This window comes from Pelophylax lessonae (genome assembly GCF_965119305.1).
Source record: "Pelophylax lessonae genome assembly, chromosome: 6".
Taxonomy (NCBI): Eukaryota; Metazoa; Chordata; class Amphibia; order Anura; family Ranidae; genus Pelophylax; species Pelophylax lessonae.
The window spans coordinates 73,642,153-73,669,964 of NC_138773.1; the positions used below are offsets into that span (position 1 = coordinate 73,642,153).

The 27,812-nt window shown below is 45.9% G+C and overlaps 2 protein-coding genes across 2 annotated transcripts in view; both read right to left on the reverse strand.

Annotated features, from left to right (window-relative positions):
- The window catches only part of ABCA3 (ATP binding cassette subfamily A member 3), an 899,850-nt gene that overhangs the window by 609,501 nt on the left and 262,537 nt on the right, over positions 1-27,812 (reverse strand). The window lies entirely within an intron of this gene.
- The window catches only part of TEDC2 (tubulin epsilon and delta complex 2), a gene marked incomplete at its 5' end in the record, with an annotated part of 139,666 nt that overhangs the window by 61,190 nt on the left and 50,664 nt on the right, over positions 1-27,812 (reverse strand). The window contains 3 exons of the mRNA XM_082261682.1: positions 1,224-1,322; positions 17,011-17,131; positions 27,503-27,581. Of these exons, the coding sequence (XP_082117808.1) occupies positions 1,224-1,322; positions 17,011-17,131; positions 27,503-27,581 (299 nt within the window). The remainder of the gene's footprint in view (positions 1-1,223; positions 1,323-17,010; positions 17,132-27,502; positions 27,582-27,812) is intronic.

Below are 27,812 nucleotides of genomic sequence, written 5' to 3' on the forward strand. Positions count from 1 at the left end.
CTGACAGGCAGCTTGTTTACACAAGCTGCTCTGTCTTTCTCCCTTCACAGGAGCGATCGCAGTGTGACTGGCGGACATCGAGTCCGCCGGTCACACGCACTGACTTGCCTGTGAACGAGCCGCGGCGGGCGCGCGCCTCGGCGGGCGCGCGCCCGCCCGCTATAGGCTCGCAAGTCAGTGACAGGCGAGTGACGTACCGATACGTCACTCTGCCTGGCCGGGGCTGACCGCCGCAGTATATAGTCGTGCAGCGGTCGGCAACCGGTTAAAGTGGAGTTCACCCTCGGAAAGTTTTTTTTCACTAAAAATACCCCCGGGAAAGTCAGGGCTGGTGCATTCTACAATGGATAGCCTGTGAACTGTCCCAGGTCGCACTTAACTTTTAGAAGAAATACTTACCTTGAAAATGTCTTGTCCAGCGCTGCCATCTCAGGTGTGGGCAGCTGAAGTCAGCGCGTCCTCTTCGTCCCAGAATGCCCTGCACCGGCCCTGCTCGTCATGTCCGGTGCAGGCACGTCATTCCTGCACAGCTTCTTGGCATGCCCAGAAGCTGTTTAGCACGGAATGACGCGGCTGCACTGGACATGACGAGCGGGGCCGGTGCATTGATTCCTGGGAGCGATGACGCTCAGCTCCAAGGAATCAATTCAAGGCGGAAGTGACGACGCGGGCCACGGCCGCAGAGAGAGGAAGTAAGGGGAGTATATTTTCTTTGAAAACAAGGTAAGTAAAGAAAAAAAAAATTGTGATTATCCATTTATTTTTCAGGTGACACAGAGCAAGCCGATGGGGAAAAGTGTCCTAAGGGTGGAACTCCACTTTAAGGAAAACAGTACAAAACCACTCTATATTAACCCTAAAATGAATGCTTTTCTTGTCTTTAGAACTATAAATCGCACCAAATGTAACAATTTTACAGAACATTTCACTTTTTTTACTTATTGCATCTTCAAAAAATATTAGCTTTATGTGGTCCCTTCTCGGTCACCCTCAAACATCTGAAAGTATTTTTTTTTCAAGTGAGCAGCCTGTTACATATTGTACTGTAATTTTCAGCTCACATTTCCAGATAAATTGGCTTTTTACCACTCTGTATTTATGAAGCAGATGGCGACCTCTTGTCCTCCAGATGATGGATAGCGATGTAATAGGTTTGTGAGGAGACCGATTGCGCAACAAGATAGGACAGAATGTCTGGCCTGATAACAAGGGCCATTACTTACCCAGCTCAAGTTTCTGTAGCTCGCAATGAGATTTGGCTACTTCATCTTGCATCGCTTCCAGCATCTGCAGCGTACGATAATGTTGCCAGTGAGCCGGACCTTTAGAGACCAGAGAAATGTCAGATTTGGATCCATCATCAAACTATGACCCTTCAAAAATGTCAAAAGAATTACCAGAATATGCAACCTGTACATGATTCTATAATCAGATGCCCTAGTATCTTTCTTAGGCAATAAGATGATAAATAAAAAAGCCGGCATTTAGCTTCAACAATAAAGTAACTTATTTGGTACAGATCCCTTCCCCCCCCCCCCATGCATGCTCTATCACAGCCTTTTTACCAAGAGGAACCCTTGAATTTTCAAGTCTTGGGGAACCCTTTCTTAAACCAATTTTTTGGGGGTCAGTGGAAAAACGCGCCTTACATTGGTGCACAGTAGGAGGAATGCCCCTCTTGCAGTTGTGGGCCAAATGACACCATTACAGATCCTTGGTGTCATGCCGCTGGCTCTGCCAAGTGACGTTGGCTCCAAACTAAGCGGGCACCAGGGGTCAATCACAGCACAAGAAACTAAGCAAACCCTGAAGAAACTCCCAAGGGTTCACTGAACCCTAGTTGAGAGTGGCTCCTCTATTAAATTTTGCTTAGATTTTTAATCAGGAAATCATTCAATATGCAATCAGAACAAAACCTACCTATCTATGGACAGATTTAGTTGTTGCTATAAAGTGCATAACACTGCAGTATCATTAATTTCACCCCAGAAGTCTGAGGACATGCAGGACCTCATGCACTTGCAGTATAATGATACAAAGGACTCTAATAGAATGCAAGTTTATTGATATAGTTATGGCATTTGTGCTTTGTTAAATTTTGAAAATCAATCAATACCAACCTTAAAAAAAATGATGCAGAAAACGGTGCTGATGTAATCAAGCCAATGTCGCCTCTGTATTCTCATGGACCACCTACTGTTGGGACAACAGGCGAAAAGGATTTTGCATGCCATGTGACTGGCCTGAAAACTTTGAAAAAAGGCAAGTAGAGAAAAAGATAAAATATTGCCTGATAAGAGGGGGGCATTGGAGGAGTGGGACCTGGAGCCCAGAGCTGGGTTCCCAGCTACAATAAAAGGAATGGTGTGGGCCTTCTGCCATGATTCTATAATCAGATGCCCTAGTATCTTTCTTAGACAATAACTACTAATATACTACTATTAACTATGCAGGCACCATAATTTGGTAGGCGAGTCTGTCACAGGTCAAGGACCCTACGAAACTCTGAAGGAATCCTAGTTAAAAATGGCTGCTTTATCAACTCTGAGCAACAACTCTGGAGTATGCTGTCCAGTTCTGGGCACCGGGCCTCAGGAAGGATGTGCTGGAACTGGAGAGAGTCCAGAGAAGGGCAACAAAAATAATTAGGGGAATGGAGGACATCGGCTATGAGGAAAGACTACAAGCACTGAACTTATTCTCTCTGGAGAAGAATTATTTTATAGGTCATGTGTCCACAGACAGCAGCCATCTGGGCCATGAGGTATCCAATTAGGGTGTGCCCCTATCCTCAATTAACTAATATGATTGGAAGGATTGGGAAACAAGGATTTCGGGCACAAGAGTTTTTTAAAAAAAATTATTATTTTATTCAACAAAAGTGGTTTAAAATCATAGAAAAATACAGGCAAATAATTGTGTATTGAGGACACAGTGAGACCAATAAATGGTCTGTACTGTAAAGTATCTCAGTACATAAAATTTGAGGCAGTAACTTACATACAATTCAAAGTACAAGACCATTAGTAGTCATATAATTCTCGAAACCGTTTACTCGATGTCAGAAGAAGACCGCCGGCGGACACCCGAACAATAAGGTGCCGGTCAGCGGGGTCAACAGAGTATAAATTAACTTTCACCATATAATATATGACCTTTGCTCAACATGTTTCGCTTTCTTAGGAGAAAAGCTTCGTCTGGAGCATATCATTTCTTTTGTCTGTACATATAGTAATCAGGCACATATCTCAATTTTCATAAGAAATTCTTTAACGAGGAGGACTGTGCGTTTTGGGAAGCTCAGAGATAGACACTTATATAGTGACATAGTAGTGAGGGTAATCACTCCATGTCTATTATCAGACTTGGAAAGGGCGAGAGCTTAATATAGGGATCATATCTCCTATGCTTGTGTATAGGCCCTTGCCACGCTGTTCCCAGCTTCCGCACAGTCCCCACCGGATGGGGAACCTATCTGGAGAAGAGACACTTGAGGGGGGATATGATATCAATGTACAAATACTGTACTGGCGACCCTAGCATAAGGAACAAACTTTTTAGAGAAAGGGAATACAATAAGACACGTGGCCACTCACTAAAACTAGAGGAAAAACGGTTTAACCTTAAAATACGTAGGGGGTTCTTCACTGTAAGAGCGGTAAGGATGTGGAATTCGCTTCCACAAACAGTCGTATTAGCAGGGAGCATTGATAGTTTCAAAAAACGATTAGATTGGCACCTTAAAGACCACAACATACAGGGGTATACAATGTACGGTTAACAGCAAACACACACACACATAGGTTGGACTGATGTCTTTTTTCAACCTTGCAAACTATGTAACTATGTAACAAAAAGTGTGCTGAGATTTTTAATGAAGGCGATTACATTCGGTGTAAAATCAAAACAAAACACAATTATGGTCAATTCAGATCTACGTCTAATATGCCGTAAAATGATTGCCCCCGATAACCTCATTTGTGACAAAATGCGTACGGTGGAGCCGGAAGTTTTGACGTCACTAGGCAAACGCAATAGGATTTCTGGATATTGTAGTTTGTTGGATACTGATCTCGCCATACTAGTTTGTAAGTGTTTTAACCATTACAATAAATGCTGCATTGAGGATTTTACACTATGCAAGCTTTGTGCTCTTTTTTCTACCTTCCCAGAGTATTGGTCTTGGGAGGGGCATAGGAGCTGGGGAAAGCATCAGAACTTTATATACCACTGACTATGAGGCATAAGTGTACAAGCGCTTTTGGCTTCCCATATACTGAGAGTCACATGTTCTCTGGTAAGTGAATACATGTGGTGTATTTGGAACTAGCACTGGGTGTTTCACATATTAAGACAGTTTAAAGCAGAGTTCCACCCTGAAAAATATTTTTTAGCTAAAAATAGCCTCTGAACTGCTCCCTGTTTCACTTACCTTTTAGAAAAAAATACTTACCTTGAAAATGTCTTGTCCAGCGCTGCCATCTCAGGTGTGGGCAGCTGAAGCCGGTGACGTCGGAGTCCAAGAATGCCCTGTACCGGCCCTACTCATCACTTCCGATGCATGCGCGGCATCCCTGCACAGCTTCTGGTGCAAAGTTGTTTTCGAGGCCTGAACTCCGCTTTAAAGACATGGAAATTGCTGCATTCTTTCAAGGACTTATTCACTAGTGCATAGACTTTCTATATGCGTAGTTTGATTTATTGCTAGTTGGCACATTTGATTATGTTTTTCACACCGATGCACTAATTTAGTTAAATTTTTTAAGCATTTAATAATCCCAGCATGATTTTGTAATTATAAAATAAGCATTACTGCAACACATGGTCGCAAATGGCACTTTTACATAATTGCATAGTTAGTCTGGTTGAAAAAAAGACTTAGTCCCCGTTCACACTAAGGCGACCTGTGAGGCGACCTGGTCGCCTCACAGGTCGCCTTCCATAGGGAAGCTGCGGACCCGTTCTAATAGGAGCGACACAAGTCGCTCCGACTTAGAAAAAGGGTCCGGAGCTTCTTTTGGGGCGACCCGGAGCGACCGCCATAGACTTCAATGTTATGAGGTCGCCCTGGGAAGTAGCGTCGCTTGTATGTGAACGGGGCCTAAGTCCATCTAGTTCAACCAATAAAAAGGGGAAAACAAAACAAACATTTTTTTTTACAATACCATATACACAATCCCATACCCACAGATGATCAAAAAAACCCAGCAAAGCATAATCCAATTTACTCCCAACAGGGGGAAAAAATTATTCCTTCCTGATCCCCCAAGAGGCAATCAGATGATCTCTGGATCAACTTTACCTATAAATGTTAGTATCCAGTTATGTTATGTACATTTAGGAAAGAATCCAGGCCTTTTTTTAAAGCAATATACTGAGCTGGCCAGAGCCAACTCTTCAGGGGGGACTATTTCACATTTTTACAACTCTTACTATGAAGAAGCCTTTCCATATTTGAAGATTAAATCTCCTTTCCTCCAGAGTGCCCCACTTGTCCTCTGTGATGACCTTAAAGTGAATAACTCAACACCAGGTTCACTATATGGACCCCTTATGTATTTGTACATGTTGATCATATCCCCCCTTAATCTCCATTTCAAGAGACATGAGATAAGTGGGGGCAAAGAAGCTAAGCAAGGGATCCAATTCGTAATTAGAATGCGAGTCCCCATTAGGATTACGATCTACCAGAACATCCAGGTACTTCTCCACCATTGATTCCCCCAGTTGTACTGCCCTTAGTATGTATGATGCATGCATGTTCTTAGCCACAAAGTGCATAACTTTACATTTATCAACATTAAACCTTATTTGCCACATAGCTGCCCAATTAAACAGTGCATTGAGGTCAGCTTGCAAGTTGGAGACATCCTGTAAGGAAGTTATTCCACTGCAAAGCTTGGCGTTATCTGCAAAGACTGAAATGGTACTTTTAATCCCAGAATCTATATCATTTATAAAGATATTAAAAAGTAAGAGTTCCATCCTTGGGGTACATCACTGATAACCTTAGACCACGTGTCAAACACAAGGCCCGCGGGCCGAATCCGGCCCTCTAGGCCATTTCATGTGGCCCTCGCACCTCTCCTACAGCTGCAGGAGAGCTCCAGACCTCCTTCTGACCCTGTGTTTTCTGTTTTCCAGCAATGCCTCCAGCTTTTTCCCAGCAGCAGCACAAGGTAAGGGTGGTGCACTGTAATGTAAGGGAGAGTATAGGGGATTCACCTTCTGATGGTGGGGAGGCTCCTGACATCTTATGTTAGGGTAGGTGATGCTCTGAACATCTAGTCTTACAGATACAACCGGCCTTTTTGAGGGCAATCATATTGCTGATTCGGCCCTCGAATACATGGAGTTTGCCACCCCTGCCTTAGACCATTAAGAATAAGAAGAATTAAACACTACTCTCTGAATTCTATCTTTTAGCCAGTTTTCTATCCATTTACAAACTAATTATTCCAAGCCATTAGACTTTACCTTACACATTAGCTGTGAGTGGGGAACGGTGTCAAACGCTTTTGAAAATATAAATATACTACGTCCACAGCCACCCCTCTTTCAAAGGTTTTACTTACCTCATAAAAAAAAAAAAAAAAAAAAAAAATCAGATTTGTCTGGCAACTCCCGTCTTTCATGAATCCGTGCGGTCTGCTGCCTAAAATATTTTTCTCCAGCAAGAACTCATCTATGAGGTCTTTTTTTATACTTTCCAGTATCCCAACTATAGAAGTTAAACTAACAGGTCTATAGTTATTTGGGAAAGTTAGTTTTGTATGGTGTCATTAATTGTACTCCATAAGTCTGAGGACATACTGTGATTTAAGTGCCTTGTGGGCCCCCTGAGGTCGGCGTCACCTCCATGGCCTGCACTCATATAGAATAATGCAGAGAGTGGTACTGATGTCAAGTTATTGCCTCTCCCAGCATTGTTGAGGATCGCCAATGTTAAGTCACAGTAAAGCACAAAGTAAGGCCATGATTAAGGGGGGTCTTTACAAGACCCTTACAGCCAACTCTAAAGAGGTGTGGAGACCCCGCATGAGCTCTGGTTGGTCTGAAGACTCGGGAAAACAGTAAGTAGAGAAGTACGAAAAAGCATAAAATAAGGGGCTCATTGTGGAGAGAGATCTTGAGCACAGAACTGGATTTTATTCTATTGAATCACAAAAACAGGCAAAGAAAAGGGGTTCCCAGATTATCCATCACAGGACTGGTGTGCCTTCAACGCAACAATGCTTGGATGCAAGACTGAAGTACTGAGCAGATAGCCTGTGCTCCCCCATATGCTTTCAAGGCTTCATATTCCATTTTCATTAGCGCATGATAAAATAAAAACACCCTCACACATAAATCTATTTAAATTATTAATAATAATAATAATAATAATGATAACTCAAAAATGGCTTAATTTAGATTGTATTAATCTAGTAGCATCAGGATATGAATATAGGAGTATGAAAGAAATTTGACATCTCCTGCCACCTGCTCTTTGGTCAGCATTTGAGGGGTTAAGAACAGGCTGCACGCTTCCTGCCTGATTGAACCTAATGGAACCTCAGCGGGCTACAATTTAGGTGGGACGAGCAGCATGAGTCACGCCATTTCTCTAATGCCACAGCACAAAATGAATCCGCCGCACACTCGAGAATAAAAAGCGAATCTATAAAAATCAGCCAAGTGGCGGTCACAGTGACACAAGCCGAGAGTGAAGAAATATCAAGGGAGGAACAAGAAAGTAGAATAGCCTAAATATTCTGTTACAGGCAAAGCCGCGTCCCCACCTAATGAGCCGCTCTGCAGGGCCCTGAGCAGGGAAATGTTTAAAATGAATGCTAGCTTTGTTAAAAAAAAAAAAAAAAAAAAAAAAAATGTAAAAAAGTAAATTATTGCTACCCAAGTCTTTTTTGCAATGCATTGCCCTTACAAAATTACCCTTTCGTTCCATTCCAAAGCCAGTCATAATTTGTATAACAAAAAAAATAAATCTTCCTTGCAACCATTGTAAGGTATTCAGCATGTAGCCAGCACCCCCCCCCCCCCCATTTCCTGTAACTAGCTCCCTGCCTTTCCCAGCTTGAGGTCTAAGTACAGGCAGCCTGTTGAATGGATTATTGCTTTCCAAGCATTGTTCATAGACAAATTATCTTTGGTTAAGTAGATAAGTAGATGCAATATGTGCTATATGGCTAAAGAGATGCTGGGGGAAGCAGTGTTTATGATTACAACACAGGGACTGATCAGGCGGTTTTAGTTGGCAGCAGGTGTCACCTGTGATCCCACCAGTAACACACTGCCCCAGTGTGACAACACTTACCATACTGTATTCTATGAAGCAGCACAGTTGTTACCCTTTGATTAGACTCCAGAACACCTCCCCTCTCCCTAACATGGATGGAGAGGGGTGTTTTGAAGACCACATAGAGAGCAAAGAACAAATGGGGGAACTTAGAGAGCAGTGTAGGCATAAAGCCTGGGCCACTCTTCTAAACTGAGAGAAGGGAGCATATCCTTCTCCTAATTAAAGTGGGGTGCAAGCTTATTTGTTATTTAGGCGTGATCTGCTCTGTTTGATATGGCCTTTCTATAGAAAGCAGGAGCTTTTATTATACTGCCACAGAGAGCTTTATTAATTCCCCCAATGTAACAGCACAGTCAAAGAGTAAAAGGGAGTTCTTCTAGCAAGGTCTACAGCTATTTTTAAAGTGGTTGTAAAGGCTGAAGGTTTTAGATCTTCACGTATTCTATGCATTAAGGTAAAGGAAAAAAAAAAAATAAAAACGTTCAGTGTGCAGCTCCCCTCTCAGCCCCTTCCAATACTTAAATAACCCCGATCTCCATCCAGCGATGTGCACCAGACCTGAGGCTCTCCCTCCTGATTGGCTGAGATGCAGCAGCCATCGGCTCCCCCTTTTGGCAATGGCAATCACAGCCAGTGGGGCAGGAGCTGGGGGCTGAGGCCTGCCCTCTGCGTTTTATGGACACAGAGAGCTGGCTCTGGGGCCAGCACGCCCCAGTGCTCCTACGACAAGCAGCTTGGTATGGGGAAACTCAGTAAGGTGGAGGGGCCCAGAATGCAAGCGGGGGACCCTAGAAGAGGAGGATGGGGGCTGCTCTATGCAAAACCATTACACTGAGCAGGCAAGTATGACATTTTTATTTTTGTTATAAGACTTTTTCCTTTACAATCGCTTTAAACTCACTTTCAATATTGTATACATAATATATAATACAAAGGTAGCAAAGATGGGAAGTTCATTGTAGGGGTCTTCATACACTTTAAAGCTTTAACCACTTAAGCCCAGGAAGATTTTACCCCCTTCCTGACCAGGGGATATTTTGCGATTCGGCACTGCGTGACTTTAATGGACAATTGCGCGGTCGTGCAACGCTGTACCTAAACAAATAGAGCTTTCTTTTGGTGGTATTTGATCACTGTGCAATTTTTTGATCATGCGCTATAAAAAAAAAAAAAGTGACAATTTTGCAAAAACAACAATATTTTTCACATTTTTTTTTTATATGAAATCCCCCCCCCCCCCCCCCTAAAATGTAAAAATCTAAATTTTTTTAAATTTTTGGCCAATTTGTTTTCTGCTACCTATGTTTGGTAAAAAAAAAAAATCACAATAAGCGTATTTTGATTGGTTTGCGCAAAAGTTATTGCGTTTACTAACTAAGGGAAAGATTTTTGTCATTTTTTTTTAACGAGTATTGGCGGCGATCTGCGATTTTTTTTGCTGGACTGCGACATTGTGGCGGACAGATCGGACCCTGGACTGACATTTTTTACACTTTTGGGGGTACCAGTGACATTACTACAGTAATCAGTGCTATAAAAATGACACTGGCAGGGAAGGGGTTAACTTTATTGGAGAGGGAGAGGTTAAGTGTGTCCCTAGGGGCATGCTTCTAACTGTGCAGGGATGTGGCTGTGTGTGTAACAGCACAGATCAACGGTCCTACATAGCAGGACCGTTAGATCAGTGCTTTTACACAGGGAAGAATGACAGGCGGCTTTGTTTACATTAGCCGCCTGCCTTTCTCCCTTCACAGCGGACGATCGCGAGTGACCGGCGGACATCGGGTGTTCGTGAACGAGCCGAGGCGGGAGCGCGCCTCCGGCGGCGCGCGCTCGCCCGCTATTGGCTCCCAGGCTAGTGACGTACCGGTACGTCACTTTGCCTGGCCGGGGCTGACCGCGGCAGTATATGTACTTGCGGCCGTCGGCAACCGGTTAAGCCCCGTACACACGAGCTGAATATTGCGCGGTTTCTAATAAACTGGCCGACATTCAGCCTGTAGGTACGACAGCAGGTCAGGCTACTGTCGAAGGGGCATGGCTGAAAAAAGTCTGCTGATCGGCATCTAATCAGCGCCTTCCGCCAATGGCTGAAAGCGTTGACTGGTATATGTTTGAACCCCCCCCAAACCATCAGAACACAATAGCTCAGTGGGGGAGATCGCTCTACTAACACTGGATAGTTAGTACAACGGCTCCTGCTGAGCTCTTCAGTTTTTTTTTTTTTCGTTTACTGAAGGAAATGCTAGTATGGCTTAAGCGTAGCAAATATTAAAAACAGAAAAATAAGGAAAGGGGACATAGGTTACAGTCAATAGGATATGTCCCTTGTGCTGATTCTTCTTTTAGTTGAAATTCCCTGCCCCATTCCCCCTGCACCACAGTCCCAATAATCTTTCAGAGTCTGACTCTGCCCACTCTTTGTCTAGCTTCACTACAGCTAGGCAGGAAGCCATACTACAGCTTCCACGAATAAAAATGGATCTGTGAATGGAGGGGGGCGGACCTATCAATCATGTGCACATCCTGCATTCTTAGATCCTTTTTCATTTACAGAAGCTTTATTATGGCTTCTTCAAATGGTGCACTGGAAGAATATAGTGGTGGGGGTGGGAGGGCAGGAGTGTAGGTGATTTTCTTTTACAAAGTTGTTTTTATAAAGTTTTCAATAAGCATATACAGCACAAAATAACAATGCAAACAATTATGTATACAAGTGAGGAAGTGCAAGGTCCGCACATAGGCCGAGAGAATTAAAAGCCTATCAGGAAGGAAGAGTACCATCACAGCTGGTGTAACGGATCAACCGGCACCCGACTGGGTACCTCAGTTGACGGATGCTCCTAGTGCTTCCCGAGAGCTCCAAGCACTCCACCAGACACCATAACCACCTCAGACCCACAAACCGCCGTAGCTTGGTTGGGGTCTCGCCGTCTCCTACCCACCCTGGACCTACGAAAAGGCTCCAGGTTCCATTGGGTGAACCTCTCTTTCCCCAGAGAGTGAAGCAGCAACTTGCATACCAAGGAGGGAAAACGGCTTAAGTGCCCATCATTATTTAACAGGCAAGGGGGCAAAAGACACCCAAGAGGGATGAAAGAAATGGAGCAGTAAAAAGGGAGGGGATGGAGGGGATGGGGGGGGGGGGGGGGAAGGAAAAGGAAAACCCTGCAGGGTACACACAAACAACCCCATATAAGGCTGCAGACAACACATTGCGTCGAGAGTAGGGAACAGTCTAGGTTCAGGTCAACATACATCATATGCAAGCCATGGTTCCCAAACCTTTAGAAACATAGCATGTGTGTCATTCAAGCTAGAACTGAGCTTCTCATGCCCCATGGTCCCCACGAGTCATTGTTTAATCTCAGCTATATTAGGAAACGGTTTTCACCACGCCCTGGCCAGTGTCCGTGGAGTCATCAGGCATACAAAGCTCACCCACATCCTCTAGGTCCTGGATAGGGTCATGATGGGTTTGTGTAGTAAGGCCTTCCATACATTGCAGATCATGGAGATGCTCAGTAAAGCTCTAATCATAGCATACACCTGGGTCCATAAGCAGATGGCCTTGGGGAAGGTCCACCAGATGTGAAGTAAGGTATCTAGTTCTCTGCAGCCTTAAAAGCATACGGGGGATGTGCCGGGGACAAAGTGGGATCTTGGGCGAGGATATTCTGTGAACATTTCGAGGAGGTCAGCCAGATATTGTTAGGAGTGGAGGTGAATGTTAAATAAAAAAAGAGGAATCAGCACAAGGGACACATCCTACTGACTGACCTGTAAATTATGTCCCTTGTGCTGATTTTGTAATTTTAGCTACACATGGTTGATTTACTAAAACTGGAGAGTCCAAAATCTGGTGCAACTGTGCATAGAAACCAATCAGCTTCCAGGTTTTTTTTTTTGTCAAAGCTTAAGTTTGACGTTTACTGGTTGCCATGCAGAGATTCACCAGATTTTGCAATCTTCAGTTTTAGTAAATCAACTCCTAAGGCTCTCATATGGACAGAAGAAAATGTAATATGCTATACAGTTGACAGAATTCCAGCTGAAATTGAAAAACTTTGAGATGCACACAGGGACAATGCCCTATCTGCCATCGCATTAATGTGAACCAAGCCTCAAACAGACATCGCATGCGTTTTGGAGCGCACTGCTCTTAAAATCACATGCGATGTCTGTGCGATGCGAATTCAGCCATACAGATAGTATAGCTGAATTTGCATCTGATTCGGCACAAACACGCACAGGATCCCTTTTTGGGTCCGCACCAGAATCGGATCGCATGGTGATTCACACTTATTCAATCCGATTCATGTCCGAATGTCAGTTCACACTGCGATATGTGAACTGATTTGGGGGTGTCGTTAACTTTGAATTGACACCTCCAGCGATTGGCATATGGTAGTGTGAACTGCCTGCGCTGGGAATGCGATGCAGGAACCCGCAGTAGATTTGCAGGATTCCCGCATAAGTGTGAACCGGGACTAAGTTTGGGGTTTCCCCCAAGCTTTGTTGTACAACCTTAGGCTACCTCACTGCCTTCTCTCTAATCTGGTGATCCGGGAACACCTTTTTTTGTTGCCGCTTACACCCAGAAAGCCTGATGGTAAAAATGCCAGTACTAAGAAGTTTCTCAGAGTAACTAGATATAAAACTTTTCTTAGAAGTTTCAATGTTATTGGAGATACAGGAAGAGGGGGGGGGGGGGGGAAGAGAGAGAGAATGTTTCAAAGCCCAAGCTTCAGAGGTTTTTAACTTCCAGGATACAACGTCAATGAAACCAGAGAACTAAGTCTAACCATTCTACTTTACCCTACCTATAAAAAAAAAAAAAAAAAAAAAAAAAAAAAAAAAAAGGGACTGTATATATACACTTTATGGTTGACAACCATTGACAGTGATGGACGTCTTTTAAAGAGACCTTGTCAATTTTTACTTAAGTTCATTTTGCAACTTGGGATCTTTATCCAGCTTACCAAAAAACAAAAAGGACAGGCTGCCAAATATAGACTTGGAATTATTATTAAGACCTCATCCAAAATATGCAATTCAGTTTTGGGCACCAGTTCATAAAAAGGATATCGGGGAACTGGAGAAAGTGCAAAGAAGAGCAACCAACCTGATAAGAGGCATGGAGAAGCTCAGCTATGAGAAACGATTCGAGGAACAGAATTTATTCTCTTTTGAGAAAAGGAGATTAAAGCCTAGTACACATGGGCAGAATGTTGGCTGGTTCAATAGGACCAGCCGACATTTGGCCCGCATGTATGGCAGCCAGTCTGACAGAAGATGGCCGTTCTGCTGGCTTCTGTCGAACGCAGTCTGCCGACCGGCTCATGACCGAAAACAGTCTGCCCACTGACTTCCGATAACCTCGGAATGTTCTGGCAGGGCTGTCCCGGTGTCAGAACACAATAGCTAAGCAAGGGAGATTGCTGTACTAACATCAGATTGTTAGTACAGCAACTGCGACCTGAGCTGACAATCCCGCTGGGTTGAACGAAAAAAAAAAAAAGTTAGTGGTGTGTACGAGGCCTTAAGGGGGATATGATTACCATGTATAAAATATAAATACATACAGTATTTTACAAAAGTGAGTACACCCCTCACTTGTAAATATTTTATTATATATTTTCATGTGACAACACTGAAGAAATTACACTTTGCTACAATGTAAAGTAGTGAGTGTGCAGCATGTAGATTTTCTGTCCCCTCAAAATAGCTCACACAGACATTAATGTCTGCACAGCTGGCAACAAAAGGAATTACACCCTTAAGTGAAAATTTCCAAAATTGGGCCCAATTAGCCATTTTCCCTCCCTGTTGTCATGTGACTCGTTAGTGTTACAAGGCCCCAGGTGTGTTAAATTTGGCGTTATCTCACCCTCTCCCTCTATCATACTGGTCACTGGAAGTTCCAAATGACAACTCAGAACTCTGAGGATCTGGAAAAAAAAGAATTGTTGCTCTACATAAAGATGGCCTAGACTATAAGAAGATTGCCAAGACCCTGAATTTGAGCTGCAGCACGGTAGCCAAGACCATACAGCGGTTTAACAGGGCAGGTTCCACTCGGGAACAGGCCTCGCCATGGTCGACCAAAGGAGTTGAGTGCACGCGCTCAGTGTCCTATCCAAAGGTTTTCTTTGGGAAATAGACGTATGAGTGCTGCCAGCATTGCTGCAGAGATTGGAAGGGGTGGGGGGGGGGGGGGGGGGTCAGCCTGTCAGTGCTCAGACCATACGCAGCATACTGCATCAAATTGGTCTGCATGGCTGTCTTCCCAGAAGGAAGTCTCTTCTAAGGATGATGCACAAGAAAGCCTGCAAACAGTTTGCTGAAGACAAGCAGACTAAGGACATGGATTACTGGAACCATGTCCTGTGGTCTGATGAGTCCAAGATAAACTCTATTGGTTCAGATGGTGTCAAGCGTGTGTGGCGGCAACCAAGTGAGGAGTACAAAGACAAGCGTGTCTTGTCTACAGTCAAGCATGGCGGTGGAGGTGTCATGGTCTGGGGCTGCATGAGTGCTGCTGGCACTGGGGAGCTACAGTTCATTTAAGGAACCATGAATGCCAACATGTACTGTGACATACTGAAGCAGAGCATGATCCCCTCCCTTCGACCTAAACACACCTCCAAGACAACCACTGCCTTGCTAAAGTAGCTGAGGGTAAAGGGGATGGACTGGCCAAGCATGTCTCCAGACCTATTCCCCATTGAGCATCTGTGGGGCATCCTCAAACGGAAGGTGGAGGAGCACAAGGTCTCAAACATCCACCAGCTCCGTGATGTCATCATGGAGGAGTAGAAGAGGACTCCAGTGGCAATCTGTGAAGCTCTGGGGAACTCCATGCCCAAGAGGGATAAGGCAGTACTGGAAAATAATGGTGGCCACACAAAATATTGACCACTTTGGGCCCAATTTGGACATTTTCACTTAGGGGTGTACTCACTTTTGTTGCCAGCGGTTTAGAAATGAATGGCTGTGTGTTGAGTTATTTTGGAGGAGACAGAAAATGTACACTGTTATACAAGCTGTACACTCACTACTTTACAGCAAACTTTACTCTTGTAGCAAAGTGTAATTTCTTCAGTGTTGTCACATTAAAAGATATAATAAAATATTTACAAAAATGTGAGAGGTGTACTCACTTGACTTTTGTGAGATACTAATATATATTTATATTTATTAGAGATCGACCGATATATTGAGGGCCGATCTGCACTTTCCCTGATATGACCGATATTGCCGATATTTTGGGAATGTGCATGTACCGGAATGATGCCTGCAGCTAGAGGTCCATAGTCCTAGTCCACAATCCATTGCGACTGTCGGCTGTCTTGTAATGACAACCGATGCGGCTGAGAAACCGCTCAGCTGTCATTACAAGGAGTGGGAGGGGACGCTCCCCCCTCTCCCATCCCACCGAAGACCCAATCAAAGCCGCATTCGGCTCTGATCGTGTCTCCATGTAAAAACCCGGAAGTGATGTCATGAATACTTGGCGCCAAATTCAAAAAAATTACAGCATTCTAAACAGCCAAACTTGGCGTTTTGAATGCTTTTAAGTGCAGAGGAGGGGTTTGGGGTCTTTTAGACCCCCAGATCCCTCCACAAGAGTACCTGTAAAAAAAAAAAAAAAATTTAAATGTACGAAAATATCAGCCAATATTGGCCGATACCGATATGCGATGACCAAAATATCAGTATCGGCAATAAAAAAAACGATATTGGTCGATCACTAATATTATATATATATATATATATATATATATATATATATATATATATATATATATATATATATATATATATACACACATACATACATACATACAGGGCTTTTTTTCAGCGGGAACACGGGGGAACGCAGTTCCGGCACCTCCAGCATTGAATTTATGTAATGGGAAAGGGTTCAGGGTCTATTGATGCTGAATGCTGGGGGTTCTATTGTTGCTTGAGGGGATGTATTTCGACGGGGTGGGTGGGGTTTATTGTTGCTAAGGAGGTCTTTTGTTGCTGGTGGGGGATCTACTGTTGTTGGGGTTGGGGCTTATATTGCTGGGGGTCAGTTGTTGCTGGGAAGGAAGGATCTAGTGATGCTGGCTGCAGGGAAATCTGTTGCTGCTGGGGGTCTATTTTTGCTGGCGGGGAGGGGTGTTTTGTTATGTTGCTGCCTGCAGAGGATCTATTTAACTGCTTTTCTTGTTTTCATTAATTACTTAGTATCACAAATGTTACTTGGTTCTGTATTCTCTAAAAGGGCCGGTATTGGGAGGAGGGTAGGGGGTGGAACCAAGGAATCGTGCAGGGGGTGGGTAGGGGGAGGAGACAAGGGGTGACTCAGAAAGGGGGAGTTCCTGCACCTATTGTCTGAGAAAAAAAGCCCTATATATATATATATATATATATATATATATTACACACACACACACACACACCAAAGCAGTGTGGGGCGCTAAAGAGCACAGTGCGCCCTGAAGGAGCCATTGACAGCCACCAGCACAGTAAAACGCCATGCAGGCCAGTGTGAACCTAGCCTAAATACAGCACATTCATTTTAAAACAAATAATTAAGACATCTTTCAAATGCCAATAGATCGGATGCTGCTTATGAACTCCTGCAGTCTCCATCTTTTTTGTTGCAGCGATCGAAGTGCTGTTATGAAGCGTCTGTCAGCCGCAGCCGGTGATCTCACCTGATCCTTGCTGTGTCTTGGCTGTTTCTATATACTCCTCAAAGTGCTTGACTGCTCTCTGCAAGCGTGCGGTTTCTTCTTCTATCTCAAACAAGCTTAGCTCGGGGCTTTCCGGTATAAACTGATATATAATTAAGGAAGACAACCATCAGCATGAAAACTTAATTGTACACATTTTCAGCCGCATCTGTTGAAGCAATGGAAACCTGTGGCTCACCAGAAGCTAAAAAATAAACTCCTTTACCGTAAATCTTAACTACACACCTGTCAGTTTGTTAAAGCATTGTATCAAACAATTGTATGTTTTTTTAATAAAATACTGGTCTTCGTAGTTTTTCTTTTTTTTTTTCTTTTTTTCATTTCAGTGTTGCTGATCTCCTACAGCCTCTTTACAGCCACTTCCAGTCTACATCCACTCCATTGATGGCTGCTTGGCATTTTTCAGTGTAGGTGACAACTGTGGACCATGCTTGTGTAATGTGTGTGAAAACAGCCACCTGTAGTCTCCAACAAAAGTGTATGTGTGGGAACCAGTCAGGTAGTTATTGCTGCCGGGGAGCCTGCTACGGATAGGCACTCTCTGAAGCGGTCTCGTTAACCAGTGTCGTAGGAATAAAAGAAAAACATTGGGTTTGTCGCTAGAAAGGGCATATCTTGGTATGGGGACACTTGTTCCGCTGACAACAGTCTAAGAGGGAATTTCACTTACTTGCTCTCACTTCCTGCTGTGTCTATAGAATGGGAAGTGAATGCGAAACTCCAGACAAAATAATAAGATTAAAATGAATAGCCCATTAAAAGAAGAAAAAAAAAAAAGAAAAAAACTTGCAGCAATATGTACTTTCAATCCAGAGATGTCCCTGTATTTTAAGTTTTGGTTAAAGTGTGGACGGATTAGACCATCTGTCAAGCTTTTATAGCGGTCGGTGTCCCTATTGGGTATATTCACTCTCTCCATTTCTACCGGCAGGGTCACCATCGGGGGGGGGGGGGGGGCAGGGAGGATAGCCCATACACATGTAGGGGGCCCGGGTGTCCCAACCAGGGTCATCTTACCCTGCAGGGATTACTCTCAGCATCCACAGAATGGCAGACACAGCTCTGTCACTTCATCATGACCTCGATCATGTACTTGGCCCCTGGTCAGTAATTTAATGGTCCGGTTCTGGCCAAACCTCTGCTAGTCCACCTTAAAATAGACCGGCCTGTCACTGGGCTGGATCTTAAGGGAGACCGCGATCCTCACCAGGGTCGGGATCTCCCCCATGTCTAATGAAGACACAAGAGAGCTGGGAGGGAGGAGGAGGAGGAATCAGGTGCTTCCTATGGGACACACACAGAGGAGGAAGAATAAAAAGAAAAGGGGACGAATGGCCTCTTTTATTTATGGGGAAGTGGCAGGTGAGGATAGCTTAGAGTAAGGAATAGGCTGAGTTAGTGGTTAGGCAGCTTAGAGCCTGTCAGATGCAAAGAAAGCTGATTGGCTATAGGGTGATAGTTAGTTTACCCAGTATCCAGGAAGAATAAGCCCCTTACCAGTTTGAGCCGGGTTTTCCCGCCTGAAAGAGTTGAAGTTGATTGGCCAGAAGAGTTCAAGAGGTCCTATTTAAGGGCCCCCTCACAGATGAATCGTCACGTCGCCAGTCAAGAGGAGAAGAAAGAAGTCAGCCCAGCGGTTCCCAGACGGAAGGAGCGGTCGGTGCAGCGGCGGTCTAGAAGGGTCATCGTCGGGCGGCAGCGGCTTTCCTCTTTCGTTGCGGTACCAGCCCAGCGTTATCGGGTGGAAGACGGAGGCTTCCGGAGCAGTTCCTGGCCGAAGACAGAAGAGGAGAAGACAGGCGGTCCAGCTTACCTCAGGAGAGATGAGCCTCATGAGAAGACTGATCGAGCGGGCGGGCGAGGCTGGCGGCGAAGATTGGGTCCGGCGGTGTCTCGAGCTGCTGCTCGTCGCGGAATCCGGTGGAGCGGCGGGCGAAGATGGAGCGGGACCGGCATCGAGAGCGGCCGCCGGAAGTGAAGTCGGACGGGGATCGGCTGACGTAACGGTCCCGGACGGAAGAGCGTCATCCTCGGCGACGACGGGCGGAGAAGACGTCACGGGAAGCGGTGCGAGCAGGCGCGTCACACCCGGAAGAGCCGGCCAGGGGATCGGGCCGGTGAAGAGGCGGCGCAATCCGCGCCATCGTTTCTCCCCTCCGGTGGAGGTCCGAAGAGCCGGGAGGGGCAGCGGAGCATCGCCTAGGAGCGGCCAAGCGGGAAGACCTGCTCCGGGGGACGGAGCGAGGGCCCAGTCGGCGGCGGCAAGATCGGTCGGCGGGACGAGGAGCTCGGAGGGGATCGCGCCGGCAAGATCAGGTGAGGAGATCTTCGTGGATACTGTGGTAGCCCCCTCCCTGGTCACTAGGCCCCCCCGAACACAGCACATGGAACCGGAACACACCACCAGGGGCGCTGTTGCTCAGGACAGTGCCCCCCTGCCTGCCATGTCAGGATTGTTACAAAACTTCCTGAAGGACTTTAAGTCCTTATTAGAAACCAGCACAGGTGCTGGGTTGAGTACCCCTGCAACTATGCTGCCATCCCCAGCTGCCATATCTGCCCCCACTGCTACTGTATCGGGCGACATGGTGGCTCCCCAGCCTGCTCCTTCACCTAGAGATGTATGGATTCCTCCCATGGGCAATCTGGAGGTTGAACCTCATAGGCCCCAGAGTTTACATTCTGATATGTCAGCTTCTTACCTCCTAGCTAAAGCGCAGAATTTGCCGGAGACTTCCCTTAGGGAAACTCTCACCTGTGAGGTGTCCCCGTTAGGTTTCCACTTATCTGAGTCCGTTAAGGAGAGGATCTGGCAGGGACATTTTATGGATATGTTGTCGCTATTACCTTCAGCTAAAGATTTTGTTGCTAGGGGTGATAAGAAGGACGATGATTAGCGGAGGCGCCCTATTTCCAAATCTTTCAACAACTGGTTGCAGGGCTTTTTTATTTTTTCGTCGGTTATGTGTGAACGTTTCCCTGCTAAAAGCGTCGGGTTATTTCAACATGCCGATATTATACTGGAAGCGTACAAAAATTTTGGCGGAACCTCCTGGTTTCAGTACGACGTGGCTTTTCGCCAAAAGCTGGCGGTGCAGCCCGCTATGAAGTGGGGAGTAAAGGATGTCAGCCTTTGGCTGGACCTTTTTCTCCCACAAAGGTCAATTTTTCCCAGGCAGCCCTTTCCGAGCCAGCAGCCCCAAGCCTCCTCCTCGGGTTTGCAGTTTAGAAAAGGAGTGTGCTTTAACTTCAATGAATCCGTCTGCAAGTGGCCGGGTTCATGCAAGTACAGGCACGAATGCGCATTTTGCTCTGGGACCCACCCCATTGCAAAGTGCTTTAAGAGGCAAGGGGGTCAGGCCACGGGTGTTCTGCACAAAGGCGGTAACCCCAGTGAGCCTCACCGCCATGCTCCCGTGGCTTCAGCGTTACCCAGACAGGGCGAAAGCCAACCTCCTCACTGAGGGTTTTACAGATGGTTTTCCCCTGCCCAAGTTTTACGGTCAGGGTTGTAGGTTGGTGGACAATCTTAGGTCTGTTGAGGGTTTGGAATCAGTCGTGGAGGAAAAGGTGAGTAAAGAAATTGAATTGGGTAGATTCGCTGGCCCTTTCTCGGTCCCCCCCTTTAGGAATTTTAGGATCTCCCCTTTGGGCATTGTCCAAAAGAAGGAGCCTAATACTTACAGGCTTATTCATCATTTGTCGTTTCCTTTCGGGGATTCTTTAAATGATGAGATAAGCGAGGATTTAGCTACGGTCCAGTATTCCTCATTTGACGATGCCCTAGTGAAATTAAGGGGTCTAGGGAGGGGGGTTTTGATGGCCAAGGCAGACATTAAATCGGCTTTTCGGCTGCTGCCGGTACACCCGGACGCATTTAATTCCCTTGGGTTTTTCTTTTCGGGCAATTTTTATTTTGACAGATGTCTCCCTATGGGATGTTCATTGTCATGTTTTTATTTCGAATGTTTTGCAACCTTCTTGGAATGGGTCGTTTCGACATTTTGTGATTCGACCGACATCGTCCACTATTTGGACGATTTTTTGTTCTTGGGGCGGGATCTACAGACTGCTTGCGCTTACTGGATGGTGTACAGTTGTGCGAGCTTTTTGGGATCCCGTTGGCTCATGAGAAAACGGCTTTGCCGTCTACCTGCATACAATTTTTAGGTATCACCATCGACTCCGAGGTAATGGAGTTTAGGCTCCCGCAAGAGAAAGTGTCCAAACTCAAACTTTGTCTATTGTCTTTGATCCGGAGGCGTAAGGTTCGTCTTAAGGAGATGCAGTCCTTGCTTGGTTTGCTGGCATTTGCTTCCAGGGTCATTCCCCTGGGTAAGCTATTTTCCAGGAAGCTGTATGCGACGATTGCGGGTCTCAAGTCGCCCAATTCTCATGTGAGGTTAACTCAGGAGGTCAGGGAAGATATGTTGGTGTGGTTCCAGTTTTTGACGGATTTCAATGGCAAAAGTGTTTGGCAGGAGGAATTTATCCTGGACAAGGACTTTTGTCTTTTTACGGATTCAGCGGGTTCGGTTGGCTTCGCCGCCATTTGGCGCACACACTGGTGCGCCGATCGCTGGTGTCCGAGATGTGTTCAGTTGGGTTTCACACGAAACAGCGTTCTTCTGGAGCTCTTTCCAATTGTGGTGGCCCTGGAAGTCTGGGGCCATCACTTTCGGAACAGGAGATTGATGGTTAGGACAGATAACAGGGGGGTGATGTTTGCTATCAATTGTTTGTCTTCAAAATCCCCTCCTGTTATAGCATTATTGCGTTATCTTGTGTCTAAATGCTTGTCCTTTAATATTTGGATTAAGGCGACTTTCGTCCCGGGCAAAGATAATGGTTTGGCGGATGCTTTGTCTCGCTTACAGATGGAACGCTTTTTTACGCTGTTTCCGGAAGCGGACGAGCTGAGCTGTCATTACCCGAGCCACTTATGGTACATAGTTTAGACTTGGTGGCAAGGAATGTATTGCGCTCTTTGGCTCCGTCGACCATGGCAGGATACCAATCTGCATGGTCTCTATGGGTGTCGCATCTTCAGTCATCGGGTGTATCCCCGGATAGTTTTTCAGAACATTTGGTGCTGTCATTTCTAAATTTATTATTCCATAAAGGGTATGCGTGGCCTCACGTGAACAAAATTTTGGCCGGAGTATCGTTTTTCGTTAAGTTACGGAATTTCCCTTCATGCATTTCCTTTTTTACGGTGCGTCAAGCCATGAAGGGATATCGGAAGGCGACTTTTTTGCCTGATTCCAGGAAGCCTGTCACTGTCTCACTTTTGGTGAATTTGTGTTCAATTACGTCGTCCGTTTGCTTTTCTTATTATGAGTCGGTCCTTTTTCAGGCGGCTTTTTCGTTGATGTTTTTTGCGGCACTGAGAATTTCTGAGCTAGTGCCGACTAATAGGACGTTTAGCTCCGGTCTTTTTATCTCGGACGCAATTTTATCTGACATGACCTGTAGCATTTTAATACGTTTCTCTAAGACGGATCAGTTGGGTGTTGGGAAGCGTGTCGAATTGCACAGGTTCCGCAACTCGTCAGTATGTCCGGTGCGTTTACTGAACAAATTTTTGGCTATTAGAGCGGCCGGTTCCGTATTCTTGTTCAATCATCAGGATGGTAGGCCATTAACTGGCTATCAATTTAATGCTGTTTTTAAGAAGTGTCTCGTTCAGTTGGGGCTGGATAAGGAAAGGTTGACTTCCCATTCCTTTCGTATCGGTGCCGCTACTGAAGCTGCGAGATTGGGTCATGATGATCAATTTGTTAAGAAGTTGGGTAGATGGAAGTCGGATGTTTTTCAATCTTATATCCGCCCTGACACTGTTTGTTAAAATTTTCAGGACGATGCCTGACCATATGGATCATCGGACACTCTTTCGTGCACTGGGCTCGTGCACGAGCCAGAAGACGTTCCTACGGTGAAAACCTTGGCTTAGATCCCAATTATTATAGGATTCAGTGGTTTAGCAAGAGAGGAATGCTGTGGTCGGAATTTCGTCCCGAAATTTTTAGACTTCTGCAGTTTCTTCCCCCCCCGGATATACTGGTAGTGCACCTTGGGGGGAATGATGTAGGTAGAGCTAGGACTTTGGATCTGATTTTTGCGATCCGGGATGACCTACAATTGTTAAAGTTGTCGTTTCCTTTTATGACTGTGGTTTTTTCGGAGGTCATCCCGAGACTCGCCTGGTTCAAGCATTGTTACTTGAGACCATTTGAAAAAATTCGTAAGCGCGTCAACAGGGCTCTTGAAAAGCTGCTGCGCGTCGTCGGGATTTTATCTTTCAGGCATAGGGAGTTGGAGGGTGGTACTAGTGGACTGTACAGGTTTGATGACACCCACTTATCGGATATTGGCCTTGATACTTTTAATGCCAACCTGGGTACTAGCATAGAAGAGGCCGCGTGTTGGGGGTGTGCCAGGCGGGTGTGAGCCGCCTGCCTTTTGGATGTTTCGATATATTTATTTGTTAATGGCAACCTGGGTCGTTGGGACCGGGTTGTTTTCTATACTGCTGTTTTATTCAAGTTGAAAAAGATTTATCGATCTTTAATGTGTGAAATAATAAACGGCCGCGGCCTCTTTCATTCCAAAATTAAGTCTGAAGGTGTCTTATTTAATATTTTAAGATAAGGTTAAAGAAATCCTGCCTACTGCCCCATGGTTCAATGGCAGCCAGGCAGTCCTCAGATTTCTGGGAAATCGAATTCTCTGATTGCAGCATTCTACAGTAATCCCATCTCAGAGGAGGGAAGGGAGAGGGGGATGGATCTCCTCCCTGTATACAGATCAGATCACAGGGAAGCCCACAGATCCCACCATACACTCATCTACAGGATGGGGGGGGGGTTGTCAGTGTATCAGAACTATCATCAGAGATATTAAAAAGTCACTCTGACATTTATTAAGGAGAAACTGATGGAGGAGGATGTATGAGCAGTATATAGGATCAGTAATATTGTAAATGATCAATATATATGGGCAGTATATTGTAAATGATCAGTATATATGGGCAGAAGGATGAGGAGATGAAACTGGAAGAAGAGGACATGGGATGGAGGAGAGGAGAGGAGACTGGGTGGAGGAGAGGAGAGGAGACTGGGTGGAGGAGAGGAGAGGAGACTGGGTGGAGGAGAGGAGAGGAGACTGGGTGGAGGAGAGGAGAGGAGACTGGAGGAGGAGAGGAGAGGAGACTGGAGGAGGAGAGGAGAGGAGACTGGAGGACGTAGGATGGAGTAAGAGGAGAACGAGGAGGACATAGGATTGAGGATATATTAAGTTGCAAGAGTGTTAAAATAAAAGGACTAAAGTCACTAAAGGACTTGATGGGATGGCCAGTAGGCGAATTTGGTGGGATGGCCAGTGTCCGGGTCATGGGGAATGTTGGTGGTAAGGCCCAGGCCTAAAGCAGTGTAAGGGGCACCTACATTTCTGATGGCTGCCCTGTATAATGGTGACCATTGTCATCAAGAAAGAAAATGAGGGGAAAGCCAACATTTTAGAATACTCCCCAAAACATGGAGGGGAAACTTTCCAATAGGGACACCTGATGCAGGACAAACTATCTTAAAGTAGAACCATAGCCAAACAGGAAGTAATGGGAAATCCCTGCAAATAAAGGGAATTCCCTGGGGACCCCCAGGTCAGTAGAACTAGTATCCCCATTGGAAGATTTTCCCTCTATTACTTTTCTGTGGACAAGCCAAAATTTGGGATTATCTTTTACTTTCACTTTCAATGAGAACGGCAAACACGAAAAATAGAGAGGATGAATAGGATGGAGGATATATTAAGCTGTAAGAGTGTCACAGACATTAATGAAAACCAACAAGCATCCTAATCCCTCTGCACTCTATACAAAACTAAAAAAAATAAAAATAAATTATAGTTATACTTTAAGGCTAGCTCACACTGGCAGTTGAGCCACATTTTTATTGCCCCCCTCCCCCTTCAACCGCTCCTTTAGCTGCAGAGCTGGGGGCGTACACATGCTGTGACCGTGAGGCTTTCCTTGGTGGCTGCAGCAAGAATTATACCCACCAATTTCAACCCAGTCATTTAAATAGGGCCGATCTGCAACTGCCCCGAATTTGCGTGCAATACATGACATAGCGTCGCACTAGCAAGGGAGGGTAAGCTCCCTTGAAACGTGTCAGCCTAACCAATACGGACGCCATCCTGCACTCCTTCAGCATTGGAATAGTCCATGTCCTGAAGGTTACCCGTCTATATATAGTGCTTTGACATGCGTATTTTCAACATGCGTTTGAGAGTATGATGTAGGATACCTTTTATTATCTTTCAATAAAGGTTTATTTGAATTGCACTAGGTCAGTGCGCCCTTCTCTTGTTTGAGTTGTCTGGCGATAGGGGGACCTCGGAGGCCAAGGGGGAAGAGAGTGGGGACCTTGGAGGCCAAGGGAAAGAGTGGGGACCTCGGAGGCCAAGGGGAAGAGAGTGGGGACCTCGGAGGCCAAGGGGAAGAGAGTGGGGACCTCAGAGGCCAAGGGGAAAGAGAGGGCGACCTCAGAGGCCAAGGGGAAAGAGAGGGCGACCTCAGAGGCCAAGGGGAAAGAGAGGGCGACCTCAGAGGCCAAGGGGAAAGAGAGGGCGACCTCAGAGGCCAAGGGGAAAGAGAGGGCGACCTCAGAGGCCAAGGGGAAAGAGAGGGCGACCTCAGAGGCCAAGGGGAAAGAGAGGGCGACCTCAGAGGCCAAGGGGAAAGAGAGGGCGACCTCAGAGGCCAAGGGGAAAGAGAGGGCGACCTCAGAGGCCAAGGGGAAAGAGAGGGCGACCTCAGAGGAAAAGGGGAAAGAGAGGGCGACCTCAGAGGCCAAGGGGAAAGAGAGGGCGACCTCAGAGGCCAAGGGGAAAGAGAGGGCGACCTCAGAGGCCAAGGGGAAAGAGAGGGCGACCTCAGAGGCCAAGGGGAAAGAGAGGGCGACCTCAGAGGCCAAGGGGAAAGAGAGGGCGACCTCAGAGGCCAGGGGGAAAGAGAGGGCGACCGCAGAGGCCAGGGGGAAAGAGAGGGCGACCGCAGAGGCCAGGGGGAAAGAGAGGGCGACCTCAGAGGCCAGGGGGAAAGAGAGGGCGACCTCAGAGGCCAGGGGGAAAGAGAGGGCGACCTCAGAGGCCAGGGGGAAGAGAGGGCGACCTCAGAGGCCAGGGGGAAGAGAGGGCGACCTCAGAGGCCAGGGGGAAGAGAGGGGGGACCTCAGAGGCCAGGGGGAAGAGAGGGGGGACCTCAGAGGCCAGGGGGAAGAAAGGGCGACCTCGGAGGCCAATGGGAAGAGAGGGGGACCTCGGAGGCCAAGGGGAAGAGAGGGGGACCTCGGAGGCCAAGGGGAAGAGAGGGGGACCTCGGAGGCCAAGGGGAAGAGAGGGGGACCTCGGAGGCCAAGGGGAAGAGAGGGGGACCTCGGAGGCCAAGGGGAAGAGAGGGGGACCTCGGAGGCCAAGTGGAAGCTCCGATGGGAAGAGGGGGACCTCCGATGTAAAATTTTGTTTCTTGCACGGTTTATTCATTTAAGTTGTATGCATTAATTTATAAAACTGAAATTTTGGCCTGCATGTATTTGTAAAATATATGATGTGGTCCTTTGAAAAGTTTGAAGACCCCTGGTTTAGATAATAAATATTTTCCACCCTTCTCCTTCGATTTTTTCTTTAGGCTTACTATAGTCAAAAATGATTGCCGTGTTATTAACTGTTAGAAAACCAAACAAATGTCTGAAACGATTATTTTCCAATGAAAAATCTAACCACGTATGGGTTTACAGCTACTTCAAACTGTCTGCTTGAAGACTTCTCAGACACAAGGAGGTGATTGCGGGCTATACCTGAAGGACGTATCTTATTTCCAGTCTCCCTGTGTAATCATCACTGGCAGCCCAGCTAATGAAAGAATCAGATGTTCCAAACTTAAACATGCAGGCCATGCATCAAGGATATCCCTCCTTCAGCATTATTGATCAAATACCATTCGCTCAACTTGAACACTGCGCAAACTGTTCCTTGTTCCCAGGGCTGATTACCTTTATGTATTAGTAATTGTTCTAGATCGCTTAAATCCCCTCTGAACATTCCCAATTAAAAATCTAATAGAGCCATCTCTATCATTTTGCTGAAGACAAACGTCAACATGTATTGACATGCACAGTCACGCCGAGGCCTGATACAGCTGTTAACCTGCAGTTAGGGAGCCTGAAGAGAGAGAGGCAAATATTACCATAAATTAGTATCCGCAGATGCAAACAAAGACAGATTTAATGGCCCTATAAAAGGCCACGTCACGTGTATGTGCGGAGTGCGTTCACAATGTGACAGACTGGTCAGCGAGATGGTACATCTGTTAGCCACATCTGACTACAAACGGCGCATTATTCTCTTAGGACCATCGAATGGGCTCTTACGTCAAGCAGCAGGAAAAGGATACTGTTGTTTGCAGCTGCTGGATAAAGGAGGGCCTGGAAGCAGGAACACGGGACTGAATCTCAAAGTATTTCTCCCACAATCTACAAAAAGACAGGAAGACAGTATAGTTATCGAGGCACAGAATGAATGCATGCAATTTCCTTACAGCCCTCTCTTTGGTGATCCTGATTGGGAGGAACAAAAAAGGTTTTGATCTAGGACCTATATGGAGACCCTGAGCATGACCCTGATGTCTTGGCACATACGACACTGTAAGGAAGCAATAAACAATGCCATTTTTCTTTATATTGTTCAAGAATGTGTGTACATGT